The sequence below is a fragment of the Apiospora phragmitis genome (assembly GCF_038363925.1).
Source record: "Apiospora phragmitis strain CBS 135458 chromosome Unknown utg000005l:1.0-4161743.0:1.0-4166827.0, whole genome shotgun sequence".
NCBI classification, from domain to species: Eukaryota; Fungi; Ascomycota; class Sordariomycetes; order Amphisphaeriales; family Apiosporaceae; genus Apiospora; species Apiospora phragmitis.
In genome coordinates, this window is record NW_027117403.1 from 1111510 (window position 1) to 1131239 (window position 19730).

Here is a 19730-nt window from a genome sequence, read left to right on the forward strand (position 1 = left end):
GATCTTCCAGATTAGGCTCTTTGGCCGGTGCAGGGCTCAAATACGAGCCGGTTATAGTGGGATTTAAGGCTAAGTAGCATGGGGGTTAGCGCTACCTATGTACTATGCCCCCTGTAGAACGGGCAATTTTGATGCAACGGTCCACTAAATCTGCCAGCAGAGGCAGGTAAGAGGTGTGACAGGTCTATTGATAGGTCATTCCCTCACTCCAAGTCCCCCCCTGTCATCTGTAATTCAATCTACATGCATGTCCAACGGTTTTTCCTTGATCCCACGAACCGCATCACGGTCCTTCGATGTGTCTTTCCCCAGTCTATGCCATCCACATTGGCACATAACGTCCCGTGACCAACCGACGATAGTATCGGACAATTGTCCACAATGGAAAGAGCACTGCCCGCGTGTTTGCCGGCCTACTGCCGAACTAGCGACAACGCCGAGAATTCGTATCGCCAGTTTATATAATACCTTCGGAGCTCAGCAGAGGATCCCAAATTTCGATTCCCTCTTGTCTTCACGCCAATCCAGCCCTTCAAAGTTGATCATCAGCCGGTTTCCGATCAATAACCTCTGCCATCATCATGAAGGCCAACTTACTTGTCTCGGCTGGTGCTGCCAGCGCCGCCATCCCCACGGTGCACATGCCGCTCAACTTGAAGTACGGCGCGGACAAGAAGGTGTCAACGGAACTGAAGCTGCCCTACTCTGACACCACCATCGAGGTCTGCTACGACCTGGGCAGCTCCGACTTCTGGATGTTCCGTCCCAACGCCATCCAGAACTGGGGCAAGAACTGCCTCCTCTGCCAGGGCATGTGCAACGTCACCGTCCCCGACGCCGGCACGTACGACCCCTCCAAGTCGGCCTCGGCCTCCGAGGTCGGGCCCTGGGACGGCTTCTACGCCTATGGCGCCGGTGTGAGCAAGGCCTACAGCACCAACGGCGTCGTCAACGACACCTTCACCTTCACGAACGACGCCGGCTACGCCACCGTCGTGCCCGACGTGCAGGTGGCCATGGCGTACTACCTGCAGCAACGCATCCTCGACCCCAAGGGCGAGTGCAGCCCGTGCCCAAGTACGACTACTCCATCCTGGGCATCGCGCCCTACTACTCGTCCCCGGACCGCAACATCCAGAACACCACGGGCCCGGCCTTCCGCCACAACCTGCTGGAGCAGGGCCTCATCGAGAACACGGTGCAGTCGCTCTGGTACGAGAAGGCGCCCGCCACGATCGAAGACACCTACACGGGCTCCGGCCTGCAGGGCGGCATCGACCTGTCCAAGTTCGAGGGCCCGCTGGTCAAGATCCCCACCATCCCCGCCACCAACATCTCCTACGGCGCCGCGGGCTACTACACCATCCAGTCCAACCTGACCTTCGTGCAGGATGGCGCCAAGGTCGAGATCCCCGTCGACCGCTCCTTGTACGATGAGGACGATACCAGCAACTACTGCCTCATCGACTCGGGCGCCGTCAGCGACGGTTTCCGCCCCATCGACCAGGACGGCTTCCTCAACGTCACGGGCCTGCGCTACAACCCGAAGCGGCCCAACCCGGGCCAAGTCCTGTCCTGGCCCGCTGCCTGCGACACCATCCCCACCGATGGCGAGCAGGCGTTCCTGCAGTACAGCTTCGCGGCGCTCGACGCCAAGTCGTCCATCGAGATCAACATGCCGCTGCGCGCGTACGCCCGCCAGCAGGATCCCGTCGACACCGAGATCGGCTGGTGCACCATGAACATCTACCTCGGCAGCTGCCTCCTCGCCTCGCCCTTCTCGACCCGCGCCTTCTTCGCCGCCGACGACGAGCGCCTCGAGCTCGCTCTGGCCAAGGGCGGCGTGGCTGAGCGCGGCAGTGGTGTCGACTACGCGTACGTTGTGGACAGAATTCCCTAAACAGGGAGTGATACCAATCTTTATGAATGCATAAATCTTTAGTTTACGATACCTAATGTAATTCCTTCGTCGTGTTCTATGCTTCCTTCTAGGCCTTCTGAGTGCTATTTTTACTTGCTTCGTGGATCCATTCCACCCCGTACGTCTTTGTGTTCTACTCAGCTATCGCAGCGGCTGCACTCGGGATTTTGCAGGGTAACGTCCCACTTGCTGGCTTGCGGGAAGGATGCGGCCAGATCGAAAAGTGGCCTTCCTCGGTTCGTCGCGCGTTCTCCACTCGTCGATCCTCACGGTGGGTAATCAGTTCGAGCTTGCTCGGTCCATGAACCGTTCCTGGACCGATGGAACGGATAATCTGGATGCCAATGGCCGGCATAGGTGGATAGTCCTGCATATGATAGAGAATTCCTTGTTTAGGAAATTCAGTAGGGTTCAACTTGAGGAACACGCAAGCCAATTGAACCAATCTTCGCGAGCAGGAGATGTTATCGTGTACTCCACCTATCTCAAGTATGTAGATCTCGGCCACACAAACTCCGCATTGCTAACGCGCACGTAGATTATACGTCAAGATCACCCGGTCAGCCCGAGGCGTCAGTTAGTTATCTCTATCCGAAGCAGAATGTAGGAATTGTCTTTCTGAGACCTTGGTTGTGGGCGAACTCAAATCGTCCCCTCGAAGAGCCAGCCACTCTGAGCTTAGGTTGGAGTCCCGGGTGATTGCTTAGTTACACCAGACTCAGAGCCTTGGCCGCCACCTCCCGCGCAGTCTCCTCTCGTATGCCCAATAAGTCGGCATCCGAGTCCTCCCTGTTAGAAGCTACCACACAGCGCGCTAACCCTTCCTCGTAGAGCTGCGCGATGAGCAGGTCGAGGATCCAACCCCCCGTCCCCGCCTGGTGCTTCTGCCGCCCGCCTTCGAGCAGGTCAGCCACCTTCTCGTGCGTGACGGTCCAGTGGTGTTCCGCAGTGGACTCGCTCCGGAAAGCCTCGAGCAGCTCGTTCTGGCAGGTCTTGATGGAGCGCGCCTTCACGGAGCGGTTGGCCGTCTCCGCGGGGTGGCGTAGCACGCCGACCACGGCTTGTCCGATGCCCTCCAGGGTCGTGCCCGTGAAGTGCTCGGTGCCGGAGTCGTAGATGACCGCGGTGCGCTCCGCCACGTTGAACCCCATGCGCGGGAAGCGTCTCAAAGCCTGCATTGAGACAAGAAGTTAATTAACAAGCTAAGCAGTGACAACTGGCTCGTTGAATGGATCCAGTGCAGCAACAAGGAGATGGGCTGGTTGCGAAGAGGAAAGAAAAAGAGAGTAGACAAGAGAGAGAAAACGGAAATGGCGTACCCAGTCAATCGGATTCCCAATCGTCACGCCCGTCCAAGTAAACGCCGGATTCGCCTCGGCCTTCGCCCGCGCATGGTCCCAGGCGACATGCCGCCGCGCGCCGACCTCGACCATCTCCGGGTAGCTGCGCGGGTTCCCGCCCCAGCCGAACTCGTTGACGACGAACCGCTGCACGCCCGCGGCCTCGGCGGCGTCGACGAGCGAGACCTCGTGCGCGATCGCGCCCGGGCCCAAGACGCTGACCGCGGCGTCGTGGCCCGCGAGCGCGGATGTCAGCTTCGCGACGTCGCCGTAGTCGGCCTGGACGACCGACCCCGCTCCTGCGGGGAAGTTGCTGCGCGTGGGTTTGGGGGGCGAGGAAGACGAGGACCCCCCAGCGGGTCGGGTGACGATGGTCACCTCGAACCCGGCTTGGATGAGAGCGGCGGTGATCGGGGCGCCGAAGTTGCCGGAGGCCTAGAATAGAGTGGGCGAGTCAGTTCATTTCATCGTTGTGGACATGGTTCAGCTTTCCTTCTACTGCGGCAACGGAGTTAGCAGGCAAATACTTACACCAAAGACAGCGACTTTGCGAATCGAAGACATGTTTTAGTAATTTCAATATATATCTAATGCTGGTGAATCAGTGATCAATTGGGCCCTTGTTCATTTTCCGTTTTTCTTCTCCAAATGTTAAAGCTTCCCTTGTTTAGGCAACCAGCAAACGTTTGTGGTAGTCAGCCAACAAGACAGGGGGTTGGCTCCCCGTCAATTCCCTAGCGACTTACTAAAATCGCAAGCGGCCCGAACCGCTTCGGAGCCGAAAGGTTACCCAGCAGATGTCACCCAATAGACGAAGAGGTCTCATCTCATCTCATGCTTTGCAACTCTGTCATATGATAGGTTGTGTGCATGATGCATTAACCACAATCGAACTGCTATGCACCGCGCTATATGAATCTCAATTTCTCACACGTCCCTCCAGCTCGAAATCGTCAGAGGCGCAGACTCGGAATGATCTCTAGACGTGCGGCGCAGGGGTAAGCAGTTACAAGAAGAATAGAGTATGTTTCAAATAACAGAGACGGGGGCGAGCAATTGCTAAATAAAGTAGAGCCAGGACCTGGCTGTATTAGAAATGTTGCATGGGCGCGGAAAGTACCGCACGTACATACATTATGGAGAAGTTGGCTAGGTGACAACGATTGGCCATCTGACCATGCATGTGTTGATCTCTTCCTGTCCGGCTCAATGCCAAGATACCCAGCCCGGTGGAAAGGAAGTACAGAACGGGCGTACAGAACGGGCGTATCACCCGAAGGAGGCATTGACCAAAAAGGATGCGTTGAGCGTCACCCCGAGCTTGATCCAAAGACGTATAAGTATGGCTCTTGATGCAGAATACCCTGGTAGTTCAAGTAAGCAGGCGGGGTTTGTCAATGCATATTTCCACAAAACGACGGAACTACCCAGGACAGAGTCCGCTCCCTCTCCCTTCCCACGAGCAGAGGCATACAGACTGCACTCGATATCTACACTCAAGCATTATTCGGTCTGCCGTATTTCCTTTTGTTCGCTTCTCTAACCTAGGAAGCACGGCTTCAGAGGACCGCTTGCTCTCGGTTCTTCCGATTCTGATTGCCACATCCCTGGCAGCAGACTCCATGTAATAGGAAACGTGTTGGCTTCTCGATGACTTCGCAAGTCAGGAGCGGGGTATCTCAGACATCTCAAACAGAAGCCATGCAGGAGCTGCCAAGGAAAGTGTATTCGTTGCTTGAACCGGTAACTGTCGATAACAAGCTGACAGGGTCCGAGATAAGGGGCCCGATGCAGGTCCTCGGCGGGGCGGCCAGTAGTAACAGCGTACGTTGCCGCTCTGGTGGATCGCGGACCCAGGTCCCCGAGCCATCGACCTCGACAGGGGGGTATCTGCAATGGCACAGCAGTCGGGACAGAGGCCAAGACTAGATCGTCCGGATCTCGTAGATCATGCTAAGGAGATGTCCCATCATGATGGGCGATCGCTGGTCTGATGGGACTCCGTCCCCCTTACTGGCTTGGATCTCCCCCATCCCTTTGTTTGGGAGCCCTCCCTTTGTCCCCCTCCTTGCGTATATAGAGACCTCCCTCGCAACCTTCTCGTGGTATCTATAAACAGAAGGCACCCGCCAATTTTATAACGTAACTTGAGGTTTTACCAAAGAAAACAACCATGGCAAAAGCTATCGAGATCGAGGAGCCGGTCACCGTCACAGTGGCCACTGCCACCAGCCCATCCAACCTCGCGGCCGTCCCGCAGTTGATCAAGGAGCTGGCCGAAGGGGTCGGGTGTCTCGAATCTGGCTGCAATGAAGCACGGCAGGCCCTGGTCACCCAGGCACGCAGCTTGGTGCAGGCGCTGGAGACGCCCCGCGAGACTATGATCAAGCACTGCTGGGCGCAGCCCGCGGTCTTTGCTGCCATTCTCTGTGGCAACGAGTGTGGTCTTGTGAGTACATGAGCCTTCTTCATGTTTCTCTGGCAAGAAACTCCCAAGTGTGAAACGCATCCGTACCCGTCAAGCCAACTAAGCTGACCAAGCATTGTCATCGGTCGTTCGTAGTGGAAGTTGATGGCCAAGAACGGGGATAAGCCTCAGAAGGTCAAAGAGCTTGCCTGTGCACTTGGTGTTGATCCAGTCCTGTTGAGTAAGTAAAGATTCGAGTGCAAGTTTTCTCGTTTTCAGAAAGGGAATTATGAGAGGGAAAGGGAGAAACGAAAAGAAGTAGAAAGCTGACAATCGGCATGAAACAGGTCGCCTACTAAGGCACTTAGGCGCTATGGGCTACCTACTGGAAGTCGGCGAAGATGAGTATAAGCCCACAAGCTTTTCTCTATCCTTATCTCTGCCCATCATGAATGGGGGATATCCAGCCCTGTAAGGACAGAAGGCCCCTTCCCAAAACAGGACTACATGAAAAAAGCATCTCTCTAATATGACAAAAACTAGGATCACCATGGGTGGCCCTTCCTTCATCAATCTCCATGAGTACGAGCGCAGCCGGAACTGGAAGAATCCTACGGACGCCAAAGACAGCCCCCTGATGCACGCCCACAAGACAGACCTCAATTACTTCGACTTGGCCGCGTCCAGGGGCTACCTCGAGGATTTCAACAACCACATGGGCGGGTACCGCCAAGGTCGACTGCCTTGGATGGCCCCCGAATTTGTGCCTGTGCAAGAGGTGCTGATTAAAGGGGCGGATCAGAGTCCAGACGCCGTGTTCATGGTGGACGTCGGCGGCTGTCTGGGCCACGACCTGCTAGAGTTCCATCGATATCACCCCACGGTTCCGGGCAAACTCATCGTCCAGGATTTGCCTCAAGTGGTGGGCTCCATCATCCCGAGCGAAGAAAACAAGGCTCTGACGCCCATGGCGCATAACTTCTTTGAAGAACAGCCAATTAAAGGTGCGCCATTCACCACCATCCCCTTTGTCTTTCACAAACAATGACTAACGGGTCCCTATTCCAGGTGCCCGCGCCTACTACCTGCACTCCGTCCTGCACGACTGGCCCGACGACCGCGCCGAGGTGATCGTCGGCCGGATCAAGGCGGCCATGCGGCCGGGCTACAGCAAGCTGCTCATCAACGAGAACGTGATCCCGCGCACCGACGCGTACTGGGAGACGTCGGCGCTCGACCTCGTCATGCTGAGCCAACTGTCGGCGCAGGAGCGCACCGAGCGCGACTGGCGCGACCTGGTGGAGGGGCGGTGCGGCCTCGCGATCGTCAAGATCTGGAGCGGGGGGCGGGGCGTGGAGAGCTTGATTGAGTGTGAGTTGTTGCCGTGAGATGGGGCGAGGGCTGGGTGGGATTTCGGTTAGGGCCAAGACACGGTTACGTAGAAGACGAAGATGCGATTGTCATTATTATGATATAGACATAGGGATAAATGCCGACGAAACATTCGACGTTGCCATGCCGCTAGGCGGTATGCAAACATCTTGTATATCTGGAGCCAACTCAACTACATGATTGAGGAGATTTAGCGTAATATAAAATCGTTCCAGATCTTTTCCCGATCCGCGCGAACCCAGTAGATTACAAGCTTTTCCAGATCGCGGGATACAACCAAATCTTGCTCACTTGAGAACCTTTCAGGCGCCCTCACTCACATGGCTGGGGGATAAGATAAGGATGAGGAGAAAGACACATTCGCTCATGGAAAGTAAAGAGTTAACCGTGCAAATGTTCTGGGACGTTTCCACAAATGCAGTCTGTTATATTCTCTCTCTTCTCCGGAGTCCATAATTCCAATTTTTGCTGTACCCTTTCTCCATTACATCGTCTCTTCCGTTACAAAGAAGCGGTTTCGACCATTGTCTGAGGCCACCAAATGTACAAATTTCAGCTCTAATCGGCAAACGCTCTAACCGAGATCCATCCGCGACTCAGCCCAAACACATAACGACGAGAACAGAAAGTGGACAAAATGGTCTTCCGCATCCTCGACACCATCCGCAAGCACCACCTCACCGTGCGCTACGCCGGCCGCCACCTGCTCTGGACCGCGCCGGCCCTGTACGGCTACCACACCCTGTACGCGCAAGCGCAGGTGAGCTACGACGACGGCTATATCGCCATCGCGCGCCACATGGCCTCCGAAGGCAGGGAGCACTACCGGCAGTATCGTGCCGCGCAGAAACAGAGCTGCAGCAGCCGCAGCAGCAGTTGCAACTCTCCGGACCAAGTGGCGAAACAACCACGCGTGAAGACCGAGAGGGAGAAAGCGAGGAGGAAGGAGGAGGATAGATGGATGCCCATAATCTACCGCTTCGGCGCTTGCGGGATCTGAGCAAGCTAGGCGATAAAGACACAGGGTTTCGAGTTTTGGCTCTCTCCGTTTCGAACTTTTCTACCTTTCGCTTGCTAGCTGTTCGAGTCCGAGAGTTGAGCCGCTTCGTCCAAGAAGGAGAAGAAAGGGCAAGAAAGCGGTATGGTGGGAGCCCATTTCCGACTGCGGCTGGTTCCCACGTTGATGCATATTTGACAGGATAGCATAAGGCGGCTACGATGTGGATGCTTTGAATCTCCCTTTATTATTTAAATGCATAGATATATCGTTCAACTTTATCTTAGAAATACGTTCTCCGGCTACGTAACAAACTCATGGATCCAGACTGTGGGTGAAAAGAGGGGGTTGGCTAATATAGAAGTTTGCAGCACGTGTGTGTGGATCCATGCAGCTACTCCTCTGGTATAACGATAAGCCCCATACTTAACGGATTTGATTTGCGTCTTGTCCGGAGGGTGTTGGCTGGGCATACCATGGCGGTCGAGTTCCTTGCCCTCGATATGTGGGCGCAGAGATATACTCGATGTCGTCCACCCAAGACTGCGCACTATTGCGAAACAATAGTACGCCGCAAACTGCTACCTGGGGCGCCCGCCAGGCTCGTCGCCGCCGCCGCCGTCCGCGGGATATAGCGGAAAGAGGTGACCGCTACAGGGTAACCCCCAACCTCGTTGGGCGGATATCTGGCCGGTAGCACTACCTCGAGTGAATACTGCCATGAAAGGCAACCAAGGAGGAACATTGGACGATCTACCGTCATAAGGCTAAACTCGCCTCATTTCTCTCGCCAACGGGCCGATGGCTCGTTGGTGATGTGTGTGTTCTACCATGTTAGTATCTACTGTACTGGACATACGTTCAAGTACGTACGTCGGCACACTTTGTACTATTAGAGTGTGGTGTATTTTTTTGGTTTTGCTCTCTCTTTTTATTCTGATATTGGTACATGTCGCAATAGGGGTCAGGGGTCAGGGTCATCGCACCCCAGGCAGGGATGCGCTGCTTACTAACAGTCTCTTTTGTCTATAGCTTCTTAAGCGCCCTTCCTTACGTTTCTTTTCCCCTTCCTTTAGGCAGTACTGTATCACATACTATAGGTTCAATAATTCCTCCATTTATGCCACCAGGAACTCTATGTGATGCCACAATACAAGTATTAGTTATCCCTAGTATAATTGCTGTCTTAGCTTGGCAGGCCGCCAAAGGAAAGCGAACTCGTTTCGCAACATTGAACTGCTTTTAAGTAAATTTACGAGGGACTCATTTACAAGGTCAATATCCAGAAGAACTTGTCTACAGAGGGTCGTGACGCCATGGGTCTCCACAGAGAAAAAGGGGGAGTAGACGCTACCATTAGAGCGTATTTCTCTAGGCCGCATACCTAACGTGCAGCATACCTATTTACAAGTCGTACGACACCGAAGCGGCAGAGGCGCCACCGAGAAAAAGATCCGGAAAGATGAGAACCAATCATTGTATGGTTCTGTAGGTCCTCATTCTTAAAAAAAGCAAGAAACTGCGCAAGCGAGGCCCTTTAGCGTTCACTGCAAGCCATTCATATAGTACTCTGGAACGGGACGTTGCAGAATCTGGCTGCATGTAATCCCCTACATGTGTACCTGAGATTTTTGTGTTACGTTGGGCTTCGAGAGAAGGGCTGACTATCGTACCATCGACATCGAATGTTCGCGATGCTGTCGGTCTGGGGAGAGGGACCCGGCGCGCCTCCCCAGTCTGAACCATTCAAACCAGGTCCCGTTGAATCGATCGATCTATGCCGGCAGAGAATCCATAACTGATTGGGTGCATGATGCACGTTACGTGGAGAATGAAGAGCCGAAGCAAGATGCCCTCCGCAATATCTCCAACAAAGAGATCTTGGTCCGTCTGGATCCGGCGGGGTCTTGGTATTCTGCAAAAGCTCGCCACCGTCACAATTCACACAGGGCAAAGTCCAATGTAGGGTGGGTTTTGAATGTTTGTTTGGTATTCGTAGGTACACACACTCTTCAACCATCGTGTGCGTTCATGGCTTGGCCTTTCCCCAACCAACCACTGCTATCAGAACTAGAGCACATACAAAGCAAAAAAATAAACCCAATGAAGGTGGCGTTTCCCCTCCGCCCAGTTCGCCATAGCCACGGCGTCAATGCAATAGTGTGCTCCTGCCCATCACAAAACGCCCCAGTCCCAAATCAATGCATGCCAGTTGAAACGCCCAAATAGTAAGTAATGCAACGGCACTTCCAGCGTGTTCCGCCTCCCATGTTGGAGGCCATGTTGGAAGTATGCAGAACTTCAAATGCTTTTTCTTCGTCTTCTAGTCCTGGTCCTTGGTCATCTCATAGACCATCATGACCTCCTCGAGGCGCTCGAGGCTGCTTCGGTCACCGTAGGCGTCGAGCAGGGCCTTGCGTCGGGTAGCTTCCTGGGCGACGGTGGGTTGAGGCTTCAAGTCGGCCTGCAGACCCCCGCGCTTCTGGTCCAGGTTTCGCTCCATGTATGTGACCGCGGCGGTAGCTGCTTTGAAGGGCTTGAAGTTAGCGAACGTGTCCAAATCATATTCATCAGAGGTCCTCGATCATTATTAAAGGGGGAGAGATGGAGAGACGTAGTGATATCAAATGAAAAGGGTGATGTGAAGAGAGCGAGGGCCGATGTAGGGAGCGATGTTGTACCTACCTAAGATGATGGGCAAAGAGAGCATGAGAAGTCCCCGGCTGTTGCGTGCGGCGGCTCTGGGCAGGCCGCAGTGGATCCCCGTGGGCGCGGGTTTGTAGACGGGGGTGTACGCCGCCCGCGCCGGCGAGGTGGTGAAGTTTAGGGCATCAGGGGTGAAGAGGGTTCGGTAGCGTCTGGCGTGGTAGGTGGCAGCTCCGGACATTCTGGTGTTGGTAGATTATGTTTATGTGTTGTACGTTGTGTGGTGCTGTAGGTGGTTTTCTTCTGGCCGTGTATGTGAATCGAGTCTCGGCACAGCCAGAGTAAGCAATAGGTATGTAATTGAGGTTCGAGGTTTGGTTAAGATTGTATTTTATTGATTGAGTAATGCTGGAGGTGCATTGGGAACAGAGAATATGTTCAGAGTGCGCTTTATAAGTGTCGAGTCCCAACCGCACACACGCAAACACACAAGACAGCACAGCCCCGGCACCTGCGAGGTGTCATTAGACGGGTTCCCCAGCGGTACGTAAGGCGCCTCCCACAATCAGGTGACAATTGAACACGGAGGCTGCAGGAGGGTAGCAGACGAAAGCGAAGATCCAGATTGCGCTTGATTGCTGTGGCCGTTGTGGCATGAATTGCCCTTGGCAATGCTGGCTTGTGATACGCCTGCATTGGGCAAGACCGGGGCAAGATGGGCTGATTGCCGTTCGATCGGCGGATTCCGATGGTCTTCGAGCAAGGGACAATGTCCCCCCGCCCCCTCCCCCAAGCTCTGCCCCAGTGTGCCCCATTGGGCATCTCCGGTTCCTCCCGTCCCCGCGAATTTAGAACGGGGGCAAGTCAGGGCAGTCAATCTGCCACTTCTTCTAGCGCCTGGCCTACCCCAACATTGTAACGCAGGAAGTTTTAGACTCGCCTTATCATCAGGTGGTTTTCTGACTGCGAATCCCGGGGAACAAGAGCTGGGCAGAAGCTGGGGATGGCGCTATGGTTGAGTCAAGGGTCTCTCGGTCGCGGGCAGGACCCGGTAGAGGTAGCGCTGTGCGGTTGAACAGGATTGATTACATCGAACCATTTATGATTGGGCACGGAAGAATTGGACGACAATTGAGCCAATCAATTTACATGATCTCCCAATCCAAACCTCTTCTGTCGAAGATCATTGTTGAAACTCGAGCTGCCAATGTTATGGACGCACAAATCGCATTTTGGGAGGTAAAAACATTTCTATCAACCTCGAAGATGGCGATGATGCCTCTGTTTGGCTCTCTGGTTGATTGCTGATTTGAGATATGAATCGTACGAGCAAATCGAAGCCGAGTCAGTGCCTACATGACCAAGACGCGGCCCCTCCATCGAAGCTTCCGATCGATCGACACTCCGCCACGATACCGAAAATTACAAAAGGGATGTCGTTATTTCGGGATACAGCATCACGGCTTTTTGGCCGCTGAAGAGTTGGTCTAGGTATTTGACAAAAACCTCGTCATATTTTGCAGCTGCAGCTCATGGTATCGGGTCAATTGGTCTGACCGCTTGCTGGCATCCTGCTTTCCGACCTTTACGGCGGTATAGGTACTAGGTGCATTTCATCAGCATCACCGGAGTGTCTGTATCTCACGAAAAAACCATCATGCCTCTACCCCACGGCGTGTGGCGATGGCATGCCCTCCGTCGTAGATTGAACCGGAGAATGGGTCACGCCACCATCAAAGGAGATCATGTTGGGACATCCAGGAGACGGAATGTCTACCGCTCTCCTTGAGACTTGATCATTGCGATCATATGAGGCCGGCCGTAGGGTCCTTTTGCTCAATGTTCGCCAAGTCTCGGACGACACGCACACTCGTATAAGTCCCTGCTGTTAAGTCGAGTTTATTAATGGATACAGTGCCAATGGCGAGCTATATCAATCTGCATTGTCGTCGTGAAATTTCCAAACTGGGCTGAATATAAATACATTAACCAATCGGAGTGTATTCCAGCGATCCAAGCCAATTTGGTACAGAGGAAGGTCGCGAGTGCTTGATGAAGTCTACTGCGCTGACGAGATAGATTTATGGGCTGGAGGTGGCCCGTGTGCTTTCAGGGGCTGACGTTGTTTCACCTTCCAATATTCCACATACCGCGCTCAATGAAAATGGCTGGTGATGACAGCTTTCGTGACAACTATTGAAACTTTGATATTTACAATCTTTTACCCAAAAGGAAGAAAGGAAGCCGAGGTTGAGTTTCAACTCCCAGCAGCCATCCATAAACCCGGCTTCAATCATCCGCAGCAGCCCTCATCATCATCATTACCATGCCCGACTTTACGGACCCGGCCGTGTTCCCGGCCTTCTATGAGCTACCCAGCGACGCCGAGATCGCAGCGGCCCCGCCAGAGGGGATGAACGCTGCCTCGTGGTGGATGCTGGCGCAGGTCAAGGTGAACATGACGCTCACGAAGCCGACGCTGATCGTGACGGACCGCCGGGGCCTGGACTTCGCGGTGACGTTCGAGGACCCGGCCATGGACCTGAAGGGGTACAAGAAGGGCTACACCCTGGTGGTCCCGCGGGCGCAGGCGGACGGACCGGGAGGAGGGCAAGAAGGCGGTCATGCGGGTGGAGGCGCGATACTGCAAGTCGGTACAGGTGAGTAGTACTTAAGATCAAACAAAGTCAAGGTCGGGGGGTCAACAAGAAGGGGACGGCCCATGCTGATACGAGATTGAAAAAGGTCATACCGGCGAAAATGGAACACTTGCTGGAGTTGGGTCAAGTACTCGACATAATGCGAGGCGATGAGGCGGAAGGCAAGGAGCAGAAATGCGGGGCCTGCGGCAAAACGGAAGCGAGCCTTTCGAAGTGTACGGGCTGCGGAACCGTGAAGTATTGCAGCAAGGTGAGTGAGAATGCCTGCAGAATGATGACCCCAATCCAAAGATGGTTTATCCAGAACAGTGCTAACGATGGGGTTACGTGAATAGGAGTGCCAGCTCAAAGGTTGGAGCGAGCTGGGGCACAAATCCAATTGCAAGAGCTTAAAGGCCATCAAAACAATATGGCCCTCTTAAGATATGAATATTATTCACGTATTCTATTTCGTATTTGATACCAGTATTCAATTCGTGCAGTACCAGTCACGAAGTCCCATAATTGTTGCCTAGTTCTGGTCTTGTGTTTGTGGTTGCTGCAGAAGAAGTTACGAACAAGAGGTATTGTCACGCCAGAGCTGCATTGAATTTATACCATCAACTGACAGCTAGCTGCCTTCGTATTTTGACACAACCTTGGCGCCACTGACTGCAAGAGTGGTCTTCCAAATCATTCTCTCTACTAAAGCGAAAACGAGGCCGACCCATTGCACTGTTAGAGATTCCGATAAATTATATACAAGCCATTACTGGGTTTCAAGGAAAGGGATCGGTCAGTTCAACGTTGAAAAGACGTTGTGTGCAGGTATGTCATGTTGCTGTTGCTGTCCAGGATTTGCCTGGTGTCTGTAGGCTACGCTAACAACTGCATCTGGCAACCGCTGCATCACGTGACAGCGCGCTTTGCGGGGGAGCTCCCGCCGCTTCGCCGTGCCCAGCCCGCCTCAGCAAAGGCTGAAACTCCTTTTGGACGATGCAATTGCAATTGCCATTCCGCAAACCCAAAGCGTCCTGGTTGCGCAAAATTGTCTCCAAGATGTCGTCTCGAAAGCAGGTTAAGGGAGAGTATATCGAGACGGTTAGGCGCACCTTTCTCCAATTGCCTTTCTTTTTTTGGTTGATTTGCAGCTGATGTAGGCTTGTTCCACAGGACACGGGCAACAAGGTGTCGCGCAAGGCCAACCTGATAGGAACACAGCACATCATGCTCGGAGGCAAGACTGTCATCATGGCTGATGCCATGGTCCGCGGCGATCTCACCCGCACCGTCTCCGCCAGGGTTCCTCGGGCGCGGCGCCCCAGAGCAATACCTCCATCTTCATCGGCCGGTATTGCTTTCTGAGCAGAGGCTGCTGTTTGCGCCCGCCCGGTCGCATTTACAAGGGGTCAGTTCTCAGTTCACTTCAGCGCAATCACTAGCTAGCCAAAGCCCCATCGCTTCCTCTCTCTCTATCTTTTTCTTCCCTGCTAATCAGCTGTCCCCCCCGTCTTCTTTTCTCCAATTGATCGATCCTAATATTATGGGAACAGCGCCTTCACGTACATGCCGCTCCGCATCGGCGACCACGTCTTCGTGGGCGAGAACTCGGTGGTCCAGGCGGCCACGGTCGGCAGCCACGTGCACATCGCGGCCAACGCCGTCGTGGGCGAGTTCGCCATCGTCAAGGACTACGTGCGCATCCTCGAGGGCACCGTCGTGCCCGCCAACATGGTCATCCCGAGCTTCAGCGTCGTCGCCGGCCAGCCCGGCCGCGTCATCGGCGAGGTCCCCGAGGGCGGCCACGAGCAGTTCGAGATGCGCGAGATGTACAAGACCGTCGGCAACAACGTCCCGCCTCCGGCGGCGCCGGCGGCGCAGGCGGTATAGGAGGCGCAGCGAACTCGAAATTGAAGCTGAGATGAGATGAGAGCAGCGCTGGGGGACGGTCGTGCAACGTTTTTGTCAACAGCATACGAGAGAGAAAACGTCACCGACATATCGACACACCAGCGAACCTTTTGTTTTTGTTTTCTAAATACCCGAGGAGGAAGGTTCAGCGTTCGGAAGGGACGAGCGATTTCTACGCGAGGAGGATTTTCCCTGGCTCGAGATGAGTAGGAGGATATGAAGGCATGAAAGGGTTCCTTTACCAATGGTTCTCAAGGCGTATCGACTCCATCCCTCTTTGCCCGTGATGCATACCCCGACAGTCTGGGGAAAGATGGACAGGGCTGGAGCGCCGGTCGAAGACAGGTTGCAGTCCGACATGGTTGAGGAAACAGTATTGACTATGAGTGAATGAAGATGACTTGCAACCCGTTAAGGAAGGAATCGTTCTTTTCGGTTTACTGCCGACCGGTGAATGCTCCAGCTTAGGGACGTCACTCTTGAAGAGTCCCCTATGCCTATGGACAGTGACGTACAGCTCCTTGCGCAACACAAAGAAACATGTCTCGTGTCAGTATCGGAAAGCATACGAGCCCTTCTATGTGCTGCACAGTATTGGCAGTCCTCATCTTCATCGATACAGCGTCTGTTGTGTAACTTGGAACTGACATGGAGTATTCCGGGTCACCGTCTAGTGGCCCATCTCAAGGCGATCGCGTGGCACCACCATGCCATGTGCACTAATGACATCGATGGAAGAGAGCTTTCTTGGCGCATGCATCGTACCTGCAGCAGGTAGTGGTAGGTCCATCCAGTGGGGTTTTTTGTTCCCGTTTTCCATGCAGCCAAACCGGCATATGCAAAGACCCCAGCTCCCCAGTAGCGGGAAAGCTTGCCTTTTCGGCGATGTAACGCCAAACGAACGGAGGTTCCCAGGCACGCACCACGCACCACGCGCTGAAGTCAAGTTGTATTACGCCCAGAGCAATTAATCAATTATACTTGGGAAGTCTCGTGAGCCTGGAGAAGGATTGGCAGCTCTCATCTTAATCAGAGTTCTCACCGTGAAATTGTTCAAAAATTGACTTTCGAAAAATGGGACATGGCATCTACCTTTCCTCAATGATATGTAGCACTGCTACAGCGGGCTCTTCCGGTGCCGGGTAGCAATAGAAATTACTGGACGAGAGCAACTACCGATTTCAGGAGGGAGAGAGCGTCAATTCTAATGGTCCACAACACCGTGATTTGATAATGGATAGGCGCTGGGGAATTCCACGTTTAACTTGGTTCAGCCAGTCAGTGTTTCAGTGACGGTTTCCAACAACCGTTCGACATGATCACCAACGTTTCTCCAGCTAATGGCCCCAGCTACAATCAGCTAATCTTCGGACTACTCTCTCAAGGCCAACCATCACCAAAGTCACAAGATATAGGTATATGGTAGCCTCAGCGCGTGGGCACAACGGCGCCACATGATGATTCCCCTTTCACCCCTCTGGGTCCGGTGCGCAAGATGTATTCCTATGGCAGACAGGCCATGAATACTCAGGCGCCGTCATTACACGAAACCCAACCCCAGAATTGGGCAGCAGGGATTTGAACAGGGACCAGGCCAGATGCGATGCTGGGGAGGGTCTTGGATCAGAAACCGGTGGCCTGGGTCCGGCTTGTATCAAACTCTATTGCCTTGGGAAGAATAGAAAGAGAGAGAAAGAGAAAATACGAGTAAACGGGCCTTGCCGGAAGAAAGTGGTAATAACATAACGTCCTAATATAAGAAAGTGCTGTCGTCTCATCTTCATTCCTTCCAACCTGAGACAACAGCCATCACTGTATAATCGCATTCCTTGCCTAGCCGCTCGTTCCGAATACCTGACAGTATTGCTTCAGTCTTCCTTAATCGACCAAATCTCTCTATCCCACACATCACATCAACCCATTCATTCAATCTACCACAACTTAATCGGACCAAGATGCAGTTCCAAATCCTCGCCGCCACCGCCTTCTTCGCCGCCCTGGCCGCCGCCGCCCCGCAGCAGGACGGCGGCTCGGCCTCGCAGCAGCTCCTGGCGAAGCTGCCGCCTTGCGCCCTGCCCTGCCTCCAGGAGGGCTCCGCCAAGGTCGGCTGCACCGCGGGCGACTTCGCCTGCACCTGCACCAAGCTCGACGCCTTCACCGAGGCCGCCACGCCGTGCCTCGCTCAGACTTGCAAGCCCGAGGACCTGCTCGGTATGTCTTGGTCTCCCTCTCCATCTCTCCCTCTCTCCCTCTCTCCCTCTCTCCCTCTCTCCCTCTCTCCCTCTCTCCCTCTCTCCCTCTCTCCCTCTCTCCCTCTCTCCCTCTCTCTCCCTCTCTCCCTCTCTCCCTCTCTCCCTCTCTCCCTCTCTCCCTCTCTCCCTCTCTCCCTCTCTCCCTCTCTCCCTCTCTCCCTCTCTCCCTCTCTCCCTCTCTCCCTCTCTCCCTCTCTCCCTCTCTCCCTCCTTCTTACTGCTGCCATGACCATGTCACCCTCTAATACTAATGACTGCTCTCAAAACAGCGATGCAATCCGCCGCCACCGAGATCTGCAAGCAGGCCCTGGCCGGTGCCGGTGCTAGCGCCAGTGCCAGCGCCAGCAGCCCCACGGCCGTCAGCAGCAGCGCCGCCGCCGGCCCTTCCTCGTCCGCCGCCGCGGCCCCTTCGGCCACGACACCGGCCAAGGCTTCCGCCACGCCTTCTGCGGACGCTTCCGCTTCTGCGCCCGCCTCTGCTTCGGCCTCTGCTTCGGCCACCCCTAAGACAGGCGGTGGATCCCGCGCCGAGGCCGGCGTCGTTCTCGCTGTCGCTGCCGCCATGGCCATGGCTCTGTAAGCAAAGAGACCACTTGCTATTGCCGATATTGTATTGCGACACGTAGAGAAGAGGGGGGCATAAGGGATCTGGAAGAGGTGGATCCGGCTGTAAGAGTTAGGAGGAATATGGGCGACAAAGAAAGGGGGACTTGCTTTCTGGGCTGTAGATAATTGATACATATTTTTCGAAACCTAGGTGTAGCGATCTTTGCTGCCATGGTGAATAATATGCCTAAATTCATGTTTGATAATGCTTCGGTAATAAATTGTAACGCTCTGTTCCTCCCCAGACCTGGCTGCCAAAAAGAATCTAAGTCTATAAATATAGGTATCGTTCTAACGCTTCCCATGCTGTTTCCAGTAAAATTCGAGCCCAACCCAAGATCGTTTACGTATGTGGTGTGGTGTTGAACCAGTTGCTCCGCTTCGTCTCAGTTTCATTCCGCATAATCGAGTGTGCGTTCAGCCCAAGGAAAAGTGACCCAGAGCCCCCTGGCCGCCTCCACAGAACGCGCTGTGCAGGTCCTCGAGCTGGGCGAAGTGCTCGGCAAAGTTGTGACCTTTGACGCGCTCCGCCTCCGTCTTGGTCCAGTCCCAGCCCGTCTCCTGTTCCTCGGTCTTGGCCTCGGCGTCCGTGTTGCCGACGACGGGCTCTGCCGGCGTGGCCATGCCGCTGCCCGCGGGGGTGGCGACCCAGCCGTCCGGCCGCTCGGGCAGCAGCCCGCTCGCGCCGATGACGATGGCCGGGTGCACCGTGAGGCGGCCGATCTTGAAGACGTACTTGCTCACCGCGCTGGCGTAGACCTTCTTCTCCCAGTCCTGCTCGCCGGCGTGCTTGCCGTCGTCGTGCGTGAGCCCGAAGTCCTCGGCGGCCCAGCTGCGCGGTCGCACCGCGCCCTTCTCGACGAAGTGCGTAACCATGTAGAGCCACTTGCGGTCCCAGCTGAGGACGCGCGTCCACATCTCGTAGCCGGCGAAGGGCCGGATCTCGCGCTTGAAGTTGCAGGCGACGGCGCCGAGCATGACGCCGAAGCGGCCGCGCGCGGGCTGGTGGGGGTCCCGCGGGTCCATGACCAAGTGCGTGTGCTCGTTGTCGGCAAGCTGGCGGCACCCCCGCGCGAGCAGGTGCGACGCCAGGTGCGAGCGCGACACGTCGAGGTCCGCGAAGTAGGTGCTGTTGGACTTGTGCAGGTTGTAGTCGACCTCGAGCAGCGAGACGTGCGTCGAGGAGATGACGGGGTGGAAGAGCTTGTCGGGCGTGTGCGTGTGCAGCTCGCGGACGAAGATGTGCTGGATCATTGTGTTCCACACGCGGACCTATAATCATTGGTATCGGTGTCAGCTACGCTACGGTGTATGCGCTTTCAAAGCCAGTCGGCGCGCGCGCAGGCGGCCAGAAAACAAAGCAACGGAGACGGGGATGGTCTCCAAAACGTACAGTCCATGCCAATGGCAGGCTCTTCCAGTTGATCAGCACCAGGGCCATTGCGACCAGGCGGCTGTTGCGGCCGGGTCCTGTCACGAAGCGTACGAGATAATCGACAAACGCTTGTCGGCCATTGTATGTTGCGTATGCGATGGAGGCCGTCGCGGCTGGCAGCAAGACCGGCTTCGCGATCTTGGACAGCGGCTTCATGAACCCAAAGCTGGACGCCATGGCTGCG

At 54.9% G+C, this 19730-nt stretch overlaps 9 protein-coding genes across 9 annotated transcripts; 6 read left to right on the forward strand and 3 right to left on the reverse strand.

Moving 5' to 3' along the window:
* Positions 1-581: 581 nt before the first annotated feature.
* PG994_004367 (acid protease) lies at positions 582-1900 on the forward strand (the record flags this gene model as incomplete). The annotated part of the gene is made up of 2 exons (XM_066855776.1): positions 582-1010; positions 1067-1900. The coding sequence occupies 2 exons, from the start codon at positions 582-584 to the stop codon at positions 1898-1900; spliced, it is 1263 nt and encodes a 420-aa protein (XP_066717943.1).
* A 728-nt stretch (positions 1901-2628) lies between these two features.
* PG994_004368 (NmrA-like family protein) lies at positions 2629-3825 on the reverse strand (the record flags this gene model as incomplete). Its single annotated transcript, XM_066855777.1, has 3 exons — positions 2629-3093; positions 3241-3696; positions 3793-3825. 3 exons carry the CDS (start codon positions 3823-3825, stop codon positions 2629-2631), a joined length of 954 nt encoding a protein of 317 aa, XP_066717944.1.
* A 1609-nt stretch (positions 3826-5434) lies between these two features.
* Positions 5435-7355, forward strand: PG994_004369 (S-adenosyl-L-methionine-dependent methyltransferase; the record flags this gene model as incomplete). The annotated part of the gene is made up of 6 exons (XM_066855778.1): positions 5435-5710; positions 5825-5909; positions 6037-6139; positions 6212-6672; positions 6737-7039; positions 7276-7355. The coding sequence occupies 6 exons, from the start codon at positions 5435-5437 to the stop codon at positions 7353-7355; spliced, it is 1308 nt and encodes a 435-aa protein (XP_066717945.1).
* Positions 7356-7697: 342 nt separating this feature from the next.
* Positions 7698-8060, forward strand: PG994_004370 (uncharacterized protein; the record flags this gene model as incomplete). Its single annotated transcript, XM_066855779.1, has 1 exon — positions 7698-8060. The coding sequence occupies one exon, from the start codon at positions 7698-7700 to the stop codon at positions 8058-8060; it is 363 nt and encodes a 120-aa protein (XP_066717946.1).
* Positions 8061-10380: 2320 nt separating this feature from the next.
* Positions 10381-10944, reverse strand: PG994_004371 (uncharacterized protein; the record flags this gene model as incomplete). The annotated part of the gene is made up of 2 exons (XM_066855780.1): positions 10381-10580; positions 10743-10944. 2 exons carry the CDS (start codon positions 10942-10944, stop codon positions 10381-10383), a joined length of 402 nt encoding a protein of 133 aa, XP_066717947.1.
* A 2085-nt stretch (positions 10945-13029) lies between these two features.
* On the forward strand, positions 13030-13785 carry PG994_004372 (HIT/MYND zinc finger-like protein; the record flags this gene model as incomplete). The annotated part of the gene is made up of 3 exons (XM_066855781.1): positions 13030-13367; positions 13439-13613; positions 13699-13785. 3 exons carry the CDS (start codon positions 13030-13032, stop codon positions 13783-13785), a joined length of 600 nt encoding a protein of 199 aa, XP_066717948.1.
* Positions 13786-14401: 616 nt separating this feature from the next.
* Positions 14402-15232, forward strand: PG994_004373 (uncharacterized protein; the record flags this gene model as incomplete). The annotated part of the gene is made up of 4 exons (XM_066855782.1): positions 14402-14443; positions 14516-14608; positions 14644-14750; positions 14896-15232. 4 exons carry the CDS (start codon positions 14402-14404, stop codon positions 15230-15232), a joined length of 579 nt encoding a protein of 192 aa, XP_066717949.1.
* Positions 15233-17208: 1976 nt separating this feature from the next.
* On the forward strand, positions 17209-18085 carry PG994_004374 (uncharacterized protein; the record flags this gene model as incomplete). Its single annotated transcript, XM_066855783.1, has 2 exons — positions 17209-17464; positions 17775-18085. The coding sequence occupies 2 exons, from the start codon at positions 17209-17211 to the stop codon at positions 18083-18085; spliced, it is 567 nt and encodes a 188-aa protein (XP_066717950.1).
* Positions 18086-18528: 443 nt separating this feature from the next.
* On the reverse strand, positions 18529-19723 carry PG994_004375 (uncharacterized protein; the record flags this gene model as incomplete). Its single annotated transcript, XM_066855784.1, has 2 exons — positions 18529-19383; positions 19505-19723. 2 exons carry the CDS (start codon positions 19721-19723, stop codon positions 18529-18531), a joined length of 1074 nt encoding a protein of 357 aa, XP_066717951.1.
* Between the last annotated feature and the right edge of the window lie 7 nt (positions 19724-19730).